General features: G+C 42.9%; 1 protein-coding gene, 1 long non-coding RNA gene and 1 other non-coding gene across 3 annotated transcripts; all 3 read left to right on the top strand.

Annotated features, from left to right (window-relative positions):
• The first annotated feature begins 480 nt into the window (after positions 1-480).
• Positions 481-1243, top strand: LOC112888571. Its single transcript, XR_003227844.1, has 3 exons — positions 481-519; positions 641-684; positions 1153-1243. It is a non-coding gene; the product is annotated as an uncharacterized LOC112888571 (long non-coding RNA).
• A 346-nt stretch (positions 1244-1589) lies between these two features.
• LOC112890444 (L10-interacting MYB domain-containing protein-like) lies at positions 1590-5036 on the top strand. The gene is made up of 4 exons (XM_025957334.1): positions 1590-1898; positions 3630-3633; positions 3741-3849; positions 4856-5036. The coding sequence occupies exons 1-4, from the start codon at positions 1590-1592 to the stop codon at positions 5034-5036; spliced, it is 603 nt and encodes a 200-aa protein (XP_025813119.1).
• Positions 5037-10519: 5483 nt separating this feature from the next.
• Positions 10520-10626, top strand: LOC112891297. Its single transcript, XR_003228517.1, has one exon. It is a non-coding gene; the product is annotated as a small nucleolar RNA R71 (small nucleolar RNA).
• Positions 10627-12777: the final 2151 nt, after the last annotated feature.

Genomic DNA, 12777 nt, shown 5'->3' with positions numbered 1-12777 from the left:
CCCCCCGACGTGCCCCCCGACCCTCCTCCCTACAGACGCCCTCCCGCCGCACGCCCTGCCGGCCCCGCCGCGTCCCCCAACGCGCCGCCCGCCGCCCCGCCGCCCGCCCCGACGCGCCGCCCGCTGCCCCCCGGCCCCCCTCCCTACCGACACCCTCCCACCGGGCCCCCCGACGCGCCCCCCGCCGCCCCCCGGACCCCCTCCCTACCGCCGCCCTCCCGCCGCGGCCCCCAACACGCCGCCCGCGCCCCCGCAGCCCGCCCCTGTGCTGGTACGCACCTCTTGCTCACCTTGCGTTGCTCCAGCTAACTCGTTCACGTATGCGCCACGCCCGAATCGAGCCGTAGTAGACCTTAGCAGCCCACGCATCACGACGTGCTCCTATTTGGCTGCAAGGACAGCGGGAAGACCTCGCTCCTCTTCCAGTTCGTAGTGAACAGCGCGGCGGAGAGTGGCCACGGTGTTGTGTTCATTTGTAGCAAGGGGAGGCTGTAGAGCAACCCCCCTTTCTTGTCCCAGGTGAGGAGCCTTCGTTTGCTTGGCAGCGTTGCTTACGGGGAACGAGAGCAACCTGCGGGGATTGCACGTGCTGGACCGATGTTCCTCAGTTCTGAAGCCAAACCTTCTCATTTGATTCCAGGGTGTTGATCCATCGATGAGCTTACTTCAGAGGATACAAATCAAGTAAGAGATCTTTGACTTGCGGATGTGGTTCTTTTTCTGCATATTTGTTGTGATGAGGTGATCGATTATGCAACTTTGTGTATATGATAGGCTGTGATGCCGGTTTTTCTTTCTCTTATCATGCAGCTGACCTAATAATGTAGCATAAAGTAGGCATAGACATTAGACCCCATTCACGAGCATTCATATGTTTTAAGAATTAAGAGCGCAGATGATTTCATCATGTAGTACAAAGAGTAGGCACTAAATGAAATCTATCAGGAATTCAGGAGCTGAAACTCTATCTGAGTAATTTGTTAGATTCAGTAAAGAGAGTGCTAGTTACTAGCTATGAATAATTTAGATGAATTGTTAGCTAAAAAGGAAACAATCTAGATTGTCAACTATGGTTTAAATTTTGCTAAAATGGTAGCCGTTTCATGCAGCGATGGCTAATTTATGCTCAAATTATGTGTTATCTGCTCCTAGATACATTGAAGATGGTGATGAAATCATAAAGTACTTTGCTGCATTTCACCTTCTTGACAACTTCCCCGCTGCAATCATTGTTGACGATTTTGCAGATTTCTTCTCCGAAAGGTGTAACTTCTGTCTTCGATAGCCCACACAAGATATATGTTGGCAACCTTGCCTGGTCTGTTCAGCCTCAAGACTTGAGAGAACTCTTTACCCAGTGTGGAACCGTTGTTAGTACAAGGCTGCTGACAGATCGCAAAGGAGGGAGAAACCTTTTCTTCGGCTGAAGAGCTTGAGGCCACATTAAAGCTTGACAAAATAGTAAGGTTCTTCTCTACAGAACACTATGTTTATGATTTAGACTTTGAAAGCTAGGTTCTTCTAGAATTTCAGACCTAATGAGATGTAAATTATGAATATTTTTGTTCATTCTTTTTATTGACACTAGTATGGCTGAGAAGGCGGTGTGGGATAAGGAAAATGTGAAGCACTTCTGTGATATAAGCATGCGTGAGGCTAATGCTGGGCATAGGCCATTAGGTCATTTGAATAGAGTTGGATGGAAGAATGTTGCAACAAAGTTTGAACAGAAAACTGGTCGGAAACTAGAACATTTGCAACTCAAGAATAAATGGGATGGGCTCAAAAGAAGTTATACTATTTTTATGGAGTTAAAAAATGCTGCCACTGGACTTGGTTGGAATGATGTAAAACAGACTGTAGATTGTTCAGATGAATGGTGGAACGAGCATCTTGCGGTGAGTGTCACAACATTTGTCATTTTTTAATTTTCTTGGATATTTTGTAGTAGCTAATTTTACCAATGTATTGCAAAGATGCGACGATCCAAGTAATGGAAGGAAATGCAAACATGTTCAGTTTAGAAAAACGTGGTCCAAACAACTTGGAGGCGATGCCACATCATGTTTGGAAGTGCACATGTTACTGGGGCATCTGCTTTCCACACCTGGAGATTTGTCTGATAATTCCAGTGATGATGAAGTGCATGAGGTTGAGAGAAGCCCCTCAAATATCCACATATCCACTATGCTCCAACAGAAAGGCAAGAAGCGTAAAGCCCCTTCTTCTACGTGTGCGGATGATAAGTAATGAGGACATGCCTAGCATTCACTCATCTTCAAATGAAACTCCACTTGATATAGCTGGTCCAATTACAAGGAGTAGAGCTAAACAATTGCAGAAGGAAATTCATTCTCAGGTGAACGCTAACCTTATGTTTAATAATCAGTCTATGTTGAATGAGCCTATGCTTTTGAGTTCTTGTTTCAATGTCCTTAGGAATGATGGAGTGTATGAACCAGCATGGGATCAAGATGGATTCAAGCCTCTGGACATCTGAACCAAGAAGCCTATGGTGTGCATGAATAAAATGGAGGTTCATCACCTTAGCATGGGAATGCAACCAGAAGCTAGATGACTGACTGACATGGTACGAATTCCAAGCATCACTGTGGACAGAATACAAGGAGTTAGACGGTGTTCAATAAGTGGATGGAAGCGTCTTCAAGTCTACTTTCCATTCCATCAAACGGTTCATTATTTGGATATCTTAATAAGGAGTTATGCTCATTTTAGTAACTGCTGCCAGAAGCTGAAAAGACGCGCGAACCAGCCACGAAATCCACTAGAGCATGCGCATGCAGCCATTTACTCAAAGCTGAATGCTCCTATCTCTATATATATCTTGTACTAGACAATGAAAAGTCAGATCTTATTTTATTGAATTCAGAATACACAAACTCGTGGAGTTTTGTTTATGCGTGAGTCTTGAGAGGCTTGCAACATTTGTTCTTTCGATTCCTGAGGGAGTTGTAGAACGCCGAACTGCGGTTCACCCAGTTCGTGCCTTCACGTCTATAGGGCGTGATTGCGTGGGCTGTTACGTTGTTACGTGGAAGGGTGATTGTCTCGGTAGTTCGTCGCGTGGACAGCCTCGCGGTGCGCTGCCTCTTCACCAGGTCACGCAGCGACAATTTATCAAGTTCGCAGATCCTACGAGAAGATCGGGCCACAACAAATTGCTACACGTGCTGCCTAGACGTGAGCATATCAATAAGGAAGAGAAAAGTCCATTTTTACGTCTGTACAAACAAACCTGCAGCAAGATCGAAGATGGAGTGAACAAGATTACGACTAGTATAGAAGCTTCATCAGCTCCTTATATGACCAGCCACATTCCTACCCTTGCGGAGGCCATGAGGATGGTGAAAGAATATGGAGTACAGGAGAAAACTACCCTCATGCATATAGCTGTATTATTGATAATGAAACCTGAAATTAGGGAGCTCCTCACCTTGTTTGAGACAAATGAAGGAAGACATGATTGGCTGCAAAGGGAGCATGAGATGAAGAAGTTGCCTTGAATCATTATGTTCGTTCTTGTTATTTGAATCATTATTGTTTTTTTGGACCATTATATTGTTGTTCTGTGTAAGCAAACTATTATGTTTGAGTCCTTGTATGTTCAGACCCGTATTTGTATGAATAATGATTTGTTTGAGTCCTTGTATGTTCAGACCCGTATCTTGATAATCTGAAATGTGGCTTATGGTATGTACTTGTTATGCTCATGCTTGCAGAGGCCATGGAAGAATTGGCAAAGGAGGGTCACAACAGACTTCAACTTCTAGCCGAGTTGTCCAAGCAGGCTGCCACCATTGGTCATTTAGGTGACGAGTACACCGAAAGGTACTTGAATAAAAATGATTACAGAAATCCTCAACAATCTGGAATTGAGTGGGTCGAAGAGTGCCTAGCTGCACCCAGATATTTCTACAAGATGTTTAGGATGACTCCTGAGGTTTTCATGGTACTTCATAATTTGCTTGTCGCTAACTATAGTTTGAAGTCAACAAGCAATGTTTCATCTATGGAGTCACTAGCTATATTTTTATGGATTGTTGGAGGACCTCAATCTTTTTCTCAAGCTGAAAACCGCTTCGTTCGGTCTCTATGGACAGTCCATAATAAATTTAAGGAAGTCTTGAAATGTTTGCGAAAATTAGCAAAAGATAATATCACACCGAGGGATCCTACTTTTAGCACCGAGCATGCAAAGGTTAGAGAAAACCATTTCTAGCCTCATTTCAAAGGTGCTATTGGAGCTATAGATGGGTCACATGTAGAAGTTTCGGTACCTACAGAGGATGTTGTCAACCACACATGTCGGCATGGGTACACATCGCAAAATATTCTAGCAGCTTGTGTTTTTGATATGAGGTTTACTTTTGTGGTTACTGGTTGGCCAGGCTCTGCACATGACACACGGATCCTCAATCATGCCTTAACAAATTTTGGTGACAAATTTCCAAATCCACCTGCAGGTACAAATGCTAACTTTGTGTATACTTTGGTATTATTTGAAGTATAAGTCATGAAGTATATGTCATTGACTTGTGTTCTTTTTCAGGCAAATACTACCTTGTGGATTCCGGTTATCCGCCGGATATCTTGCTCCTTACAAAGGAAGTACATATCATCTACCCGAATTTCGTCTTCGCAGACAGCAAGCACTTCAAGGGAAATATGAGATGTTCAATTATTTGCATTCATCCCTTCGCAATGTAATTGAGCGTGCATTTGGAGTCCTTAAGCAAAAGTGGCATATATTGAAGTCAATACCAAGTTTCTCAACTCGTACGCAGGCGCATATCATTATGGCTTGCATGGCATTGCACAATTTCATTCGTGATAGCGCGTTACAAGATGATGCGTTTGAGAAATGTGATGAAGATGAGAACTATATGCCACGAGATGAGGACGACACCGAGGAACAAGAAGTGGCGCAACCAGAAGTGGATGAAATTCTTGAGGAGGAGAATGAGGTTACCATTAACACTGTTCGTGATAACATAGCTAATGCTTTGGTTAGTTGAAGATAATATTTTAGTTAGGTCGAGGTGGATCTATATATCTTTTGTATTAATTATATATGTTAAACAGTTCTAATTATGATAATTTCCTTTCTAAAATGGTCATCTACATATCCTTACAATTAATCAGCATATAAACAGTCTTATACAGTCTCAGGGGTATAACTGACATTTCTCACAGAATCCCACAGTTGACAGTTGTTTCAGCCAAACAGCTTTCAGCTTTCCCATAGCTGTCAGCTCACAGCAGCTTTCCCACAGCTGATTCTAGAAATCAGATTTTCAGGAATCCACACCTGAACCAAACACACCCTTAATTACGTATAGGTACCTGCAACCTTCTTTCATGCGTAATTTCCACGTTTTAGATCCGTTTCAATCTGTTCGTTTTGCGTTAGTCTTCTAAAACCCTAAGCTATGGTTTTGTAGTGATGTTGTACCATAATTTCTATTTTTAAAATTAGATATCAATTTAATTTCAATAATATCCTCTCATGTAGTTTTCCGAAATAAAATCCAATTAAGTCTTTATTCCGGTTTTCTTAATTAATGTTAATTTGATTAATATCGACTTAAATGTGTTTGTAATTTAATTTGTTCAGTTCAACTCGAATCATAATGTTCGATGTTTAGATGCTCTCACCGGTTTCTTTTCTAATTGATTGTTTAATTAGGATAATTTTTACATAGATAATTATATATAAAATCTGACTAAGTTGTACTTCGTCTTTATAAATGCAAATATAATGTGAGTTAACTATAATCAGGGATATTCTCTGTTGAATATTTCCATATTAGTTTTCTAAATTAAAATAAATGAAATCCTATAGTTCTTTTATTTATTTTATTATATAAATCTTCCGATAGCTGTCTCTTTTCTATCATAGCTCCATTTTCCGCATTTTTTTCATTCTCGTGACTGTAGCAACGAGCCCTATCCTTTTGTACGCTCTTCTAAAGCTTTCTTTTTATTTGGTGTATCTATTCTTAGTCGTTCTTATTTGTTTGCTTGCTTGTATGTTTGGGCCCGATGCTTGTGTGACGTTAGAAGAAACGTGATTCAAGATCTTTGAAGATTTAGAGTTTCAAGAACAAGAGTTGAAAACTCTGAGCAGCTATTCTCTAAAAGAAAGGCAAGTGTTTCCTTGATCATTCTTTTGTCCTAATAATCACAATAAATATAACTTTTCTATATGCATGCATGTGTCCTAATTTTGATGGATCCTAATTAAAGATATGCCTAGTCTTTATGATCATCACTTGTCAACCTGGGTTTTATCTTTCTTGTTGGGTAGCTATTGCTTAGTTTCTATAACTGGTTCTGGTTTGGGATAATTTATAACCATGATGATAACAATGATGATGATACACCTGTTTTATCCATGTTCATATTCTCTGTGTTGTTAATCACAAGATCATATATTTTAATCGGAACATGGAGAACCACCCAGGAAAACAGTGCAACCACAATACTATATAGCTCTGGTCTTGGCTAATTAATTAGAAACTCTAGCTTGTGATGATCTTACCAAAAGGGCAAGAGGGGAGTGCATTGATGGGGTATAGCCCGGTCCTCTTGGAGGCTTTGTTTATGGTCCTTGGCTAAGGTACCACCTCACTAGGGAGGGTTATGACCACTGCGGCCTGAAACCTTAGCGGGTTATGACCACTGCGGTCTGAAACCTTAGTGAATCTCTTACCACTCACCTCGGAAGTGTTTAAGAGGCTAGCTACCTCAGGCAAATTGGGAGACATGAGTTGTGGTTAAAGTGTACAACCTCTGTAGAGTGAAAACTGATATATCAGCCGTGCTCACGGTTAAGAGTGGCTTGGACCCTCACATGATTAATGAACTTGAAGATGAATTAAATCGTGTACCATATTTATGGTTGTGGGTATGCTTCTGCTATATCTCTTCTTTTCCTTTTAAAGTGGGTTTTGGTATGAACTTATACCTTAGTAATCAGGTGCTAATAAAACTTGACCAACTAAAATTGCTTATCGCAGTAAGCCAGTCAGCATTTCCTTTATTTTGGCCTTCATGTCATATAATTTCCAACACTTGCTGAGTACCAACCATAAGTGTACTCACGCTTGTTATAATTGCTGCTCAGAGGAGAAAGTGATGTGAAGTCTTTTGAAGATAATGCTGAGTTCTAGGCCTATGCAACCCCCGGTCGATTGCCTGTGAAGTTTGGAGTCTTCGTTTCCAGGATAAGCTGTATAACTCTAATAATCTTTATAGTCTTTTAATTCTCTTTTCGTGATACTGTTACTGATTATTCACTGATGAAGTCACTATATGTATGGAACTTGATCCTAGCATACAAGTAGTTATGCATTCAGTTTTGTCCTTAAAAATCAGGAGTGACAGAATTGCAAGAAAAATTCTAGCATGCAAAAGAGTGTTGAGAAAAATCAAATATGCAGTGGGAGAAGTCAATTGAAGTGAAAAAACAAATTTTCAAAAATCAAATATGAGATAAATACCAATTTACCTTTCGCAAGTGTTTGGTGTTTTAAGTCCGACGGGTGTTGACGCTCATTATGGACCAATTTTGACCGTCAACTTGATCAGAAAATTGAGAGAACTAACATTTCTTACACGCATATTTATCTAGAATAGTGTCATTTCCACATGTCCCTTAGAAATTAGTGCTATGCAGGAATTGGAGGGAAAACACACCCTTGAATCCAATGCAAAAACTATCGACCAATCAAAATGCACCATTTAGCCTCACGTGAATCAAAGGGCCCACTAGAGCATGCAACCGCCTTAGGACAGCGCCACGCCGTGCACCACAGTCCTTAGGGCCCACTTGCCAACCACTCAGAGGAAGCTGAGGTCGGTTGGTGGCCTGGCTTGTGTGGCCTAACCAGGACCAGCTCCATCGCCTTATCTCTTCCACGTGGCATCTCCTCCTTCCTCCTCAAGGTTGGTTCCATGTGAATTGAGCTGAATTGCCGGCCGAGCACCCCCTGGATAAGCCTACAAATATGAGGGGAGGGGCTCTAAATGAAGACACACCTCAAGTTGCTCTCTCTCAAGTTTCTCTCTTGCTTAGTTCATAGGCTAGTGGAGTTTGGGCTAAAGTAGCTCTTCTTCGGATTCCTAAGGTTGCCTAGGAGTATTTGGTATGGGTTTAGCACTTCCTCTCTTTTGTAATTCCTGGATATCTTTAATAGAGTTATCTTCTAGATTTACATTTTTGCACAATTTATCTTCTGCGGTGGCAGACATATATACTATGATTAGTTTATATTCATACCTTATACCTTGCATGATTAGAAGAGTAAATCTAGTGCCACGGCAACAATTCTGGTATTCATTTGTTTGCTTTAGTATGATGTCTATCCATCCGAAGGGTGGGGGCTCCGTGCGGGATACTAGAGTATCGCTCATTAATGTAGACATGGTGTCTGGATTAATTAGTGTTGCCGGATGCGGTCCTATCCCATGGTTAGATGAGGTAGGTGGCAGGTGGTGACAGCCCTGTCCATTTATCGTAAACCTCCCTTTTGGGTAGTGGCTGTAGGAGGTCCATCAAGTAGCCGAGTTGGTTGGCGGCTTCTCTGCCAGTCTTGTGCGGTTCTCCTGGTAGTGCCTGGGAGCCTAGAGGTGAGGATAATCATGTATATGTGTATGAGTGTATAATATAAACTGTATATATGGATAGAAGTACATAGGTCCCGAGTAGCTTTCTTCTTTGTTTCTCCCTGCCTAAGTCTTTTCATGAGTTTGAGCTTGAGTAACTTGTGTGTCACACTACCTCATTATCCATATATTATCTTATCCCTACCTATACAATTGAATATTCAACTAAGAATTGATCATCAACTTACCTATTCTATAACCGCTGCCTTCCCTACGAAAATATAAATACGACAACCGAGATTACTCACGGGTAAAATGCTACAACAGTAATCCATGCGCTTGCGGATTTATCTATGATGCAAAAAATACCAACAGGCATTTCTGGTGCCGTTGCCGAGGACTAACAATCCAGGTGATGATGCTAAGAAATGCCAACAACGGGTAGGACTTTTCTCCAGCATGCTTTACCATTTGGCGTCCCACCGTGGAGAAGTTGATGAAGACATACTATCCACCTTCCACCACACTTTCTTTGTTCTCTTTCTTCTTGTTGGTGTGGTCGGTGGATTTTTAGGTTCAGGTTGTGGTTCTCCCCATATTCCACTCCCGTCGTGATGCTGATGAATCAGGAAACTCTGCTCTTCCCTGTATTCGAATTTGAACAATATGTTGTCTATTCCAATATGGAAGCAGATTTCTCCGGTCCCAACATCTATCTTTGCCTCGGCATCCCTCAGGAATGGTCGCCCAAGAATAAGCTATACTCATAAGTCGCCCAACATGTCGAGGACCACAAAATTGGCAAGGATAAAGGAATTCTTAACCCTCACTAATAGATTTCTCGACTATCCCTTCGAGATATCGAACGGTTGAATCGGCGAGCTGCAGACACATGGATGTTGGAGAAAGAGCAGGATACTGCAATTGTTCAAATATCACCTTATGCATAATGTTCACGCTCGCCCCAAGGTTACAGAGGGCCTGATCAAAGTAGCAGTCATAAATCGAGCAGCTGATCATAGGGACCCGTAGGTCTCCTTGCCTTGCTGCTGTAAGTCCTCCCCTATGGATTCGTCCATTGGTGCGTGGGTCTTCCTACATGGTTAGTGCGTGATGACCTCCGAGATGGGTTCCCCCATACGGTTGTCACCATGCTAAAATTTTCCACGGGGGCTTCGGGTTGCCCCGAAATCTTCCCGAACTCAACAGCAAGAACTACAACAGCAATTTGAACAAGTTGAGTTTCAATCATTTTATTAAAACTTAGCTGGTTTTTCAAAGCAGAAGAAAGGGTTTCAATTTTTATATTAATGCTTTCTAAGGTTTTATCATTGGCCAAAAGCTTCTTGTTTAAAGATTCGTTATTTTAGCTTGACCAAGAACAAGATCTTTCAGGGAAGGTTGATTTGAATTAGAATTGAAATTGTTACTTCCTTGATAAGGTGGGCGCGACTGGTTCTACCCTTGGCCTCCTTGTGGACGATACCCGTTGTTGTTGTTCATGAAGGCTACTTTTTTCATGGGCCTAGGGGCAGTCGTTCCCCGAGTGTCCACAGTTGCACAGACTTCGCACGAAGACGGCGAGTCTATGGCTCAGGCGTAGTTGTTCATGTGCTCCTTGAATTTCGCCCATTCGTCTAGGTGCTTTAGAAGGAGGTCCATCTTGGCTGCGAGCATGTCCGTCTCCTTGACGGTGTGCATGCCCTTGGTATGGGGCTGGAGGCGTTCTTCACTCCACCCCTGGTTGGAGACCATCTTCTTGCACTGGACCAGTGCAGTAGCTTTGGTGATGGTGAGGTCGAGGAAGGCTCCTCCAGCAGCATCGTCGATGTGGGCTCGAGATGTTGGAGTTAGCCCGTTGTAGAAGCTTTGGAGGACGAGCCATTCATCCAACCCATGATGAGGATCGGCGAGGATGTAATCTTGCAGCCTCTCCCAAGCTTCAGGGATTGACTCCATCGCTATCTACTGGAAACTTGAGATCTTTCCGCGTAGGGCATTGGTTTTGCCTAACGGAAAGAACTTTGCAAGGAATGCTGTGGAACATTTGTTCCACGTGCTGACGGCTTCCTTGTCCTTGTAGAACCATTGTTTCACCTTCTCTAGGAGGGAGAAGGGAAACAAATGGAGCCTGATGACGTCAGCTGTGACTCCCCGTATCACACGGTTTCGCACAGCTCAAGGAAGTTCTAAAGATGGGCATTAGCATCTTCATTAGGCTTGCCACAAGATGGGCTAGCCTGCACCATGTTGATAAGACTGCATTTGAGCACAAAATTCACGTCCCCCATGGCGACATTGGGCCTAGTGGCCACATTGGTGGTGGAAGGGACGGAAAAGTCACGTAGAGTCTTCTCGGCCATAGGCTCAGGCACAGATGATGCTTGGACGACTAGTTCGGTTGCCCAGAGAACGACTTGAGGAGGGACGATGTGAGGCTGGACCCTTCTCACAAGTGATTCTGGGTATTCAACGAAGTTTATCGGTAGGTCGAAACCAGTCATACACAACCCTATTTTCATCCATCAGGAGAAAATAAAAGCAACATTTGCCTGTATAAAAAGTAGCTATTTCTTAAACACATGGCCAAGATTATGTATTAGTAAATCTTTTAAACCATTGCTATCCCCAGCAACGGCACCAGAAATGCTTGTTGGCATTTCTTAGCATCATCACTAGGATTATTAGTCCCAGGCAACAATGCCAGCAATGCGTGTTGGTATGTCTTAATGTTTACAGAATAAATCCGTAAGCACACGGATATACCATTGTAGCATTTCATCTGGAGAGTATTCGGGTATCGTTATTTATATTTTTCCAAAGGATGGCATGGTGCAAAAGAGTTTACTAGGTACATTATCAGGATAATATGAGTAAGCTATAGACTACATTTCATACATGGGTAAGTTATAATAATGATATGAATAGGGGTAATGTGACACACATAGAAGCCAATCTCAAGAATAAAGAATAACAAATAAATCTAAGGTTAGTGGGAGCATAGGCATACAACAAGGTCCTAAATGAATTGATCCAGGTTAGCAACGGTTAAACAAGCATATGGTTAGAACTAGACTTAAGCTTCCACCATATGGGGAGAATACCGCATGCAGGTACTGTTAGGGCAGGGTATCTTTACGAACCCCTACACCATACCCAAACAGAGGGGAGTTCACACACCAAGCTGGAACGTGGCAGACAGATAGGGCTATCACCACCTATCGCCTACCCCTCAATACTGTGGGGCATGGTCATATTCGATGGATCCCGTGATACCCGAGCACCACGCTCGTGTATGCGGAACCCGCTCTAGTCCCCCCGAGTCTTCCACCCTTCAGATGTACCAGTAATGAATTAGAGCAAGCCCAAAGGACACACTAAACCGTTGCATAGCATGGATTTCTAGCCTAAGCATATGAGTTGCATAACTTAAGAAAGCAAACAACATGGCATGACATACTACCAAGATAGCAACACAACCATGAAGATACTCTGAATTATAGATAAATTCTTGACAATTCAAATACAAAGCCATACCAGAGGTCAAGAGTTGCTCCATGACCCCAAGGACGACTTTGATTCGCTAAGAGAAAGTTTAGCCTAGCTCCGCTAGCCTAAGAACTACAAATTACAAGTAGAGAGAGGAGAGAGGCTTCCAATGTGTTGTGTGCACATGAGGGGCTCATTCACCTCCTTTTTTACTCTCCAAGGGTGGTTCCCTGTGGAGGTAAGTATGGTAACAATGGCAACCGACTTCAGGAGGATAAGATCGAATCTCCCGCCAAAGTGCACCAGGACGGGGGCTTGTCCAGGTTAGGCCGACCTCTAGGTGCCCCCCCTGGCCACCGCCTTTGCGTGGTGCACTGATAGGTGGGTCCTTGCCTTATCCTTTGGGGGTTTGCCGCCTTTGTACATCGGTTTGCTCTGCCATGTGGCCCTTTCTTGTAAGTGTGATGTAGGATGCGATCTTCTGCATACTTCTGTTGTGTCTTCTGCCTGTTTTCCTCTTATTTCATACTTGTGTACCTGAAATCACTTATTGGACAATACATGTGGAACTAGGTTATTGTAAATAAAATATGCGAGTAAGGTGCATAGTTTTCCTTTATTTATGAGTATAGTTGACGGTCGGATTTCGCATTTAAGGAC

The sequence above is a fragment of the Panicum hallii genome, chromosome 4, assembly GCF_002211085.1.
Source record: "Panicum hallii strain FIL2 chromosome 4, PHallii_v3.1, whole genome shotgun sequence".
Lineage (NCBI taxonomy): Eukaryota > Viridiplantae > Streptophyta > Magnoliopsida > Poales > Poaceae > Panicum > Panicum hallii.
Note: the sequence above shows the minus strand (reverse complement) of the source record. Positions and strands in the feature narration are given on the sequence as shown.

Bases quoted from the DNA above. Each gene is read 5' to 3' on its own strand.
- LOC112890444 (XM_025957334.1), top strand. From the start codon at position 1,590: ATGGCTGAGAAGGCGGTGTGGGATAAGGAAAATGTGAAGCACTTCTGT. The intron at 3,850-4,855 runs GTACTTGAATAA...CATTCGTGATAG, and splicing joins GGTGACGAGTACACCGAAAG to CGCGTTACAAGATGATGCGT.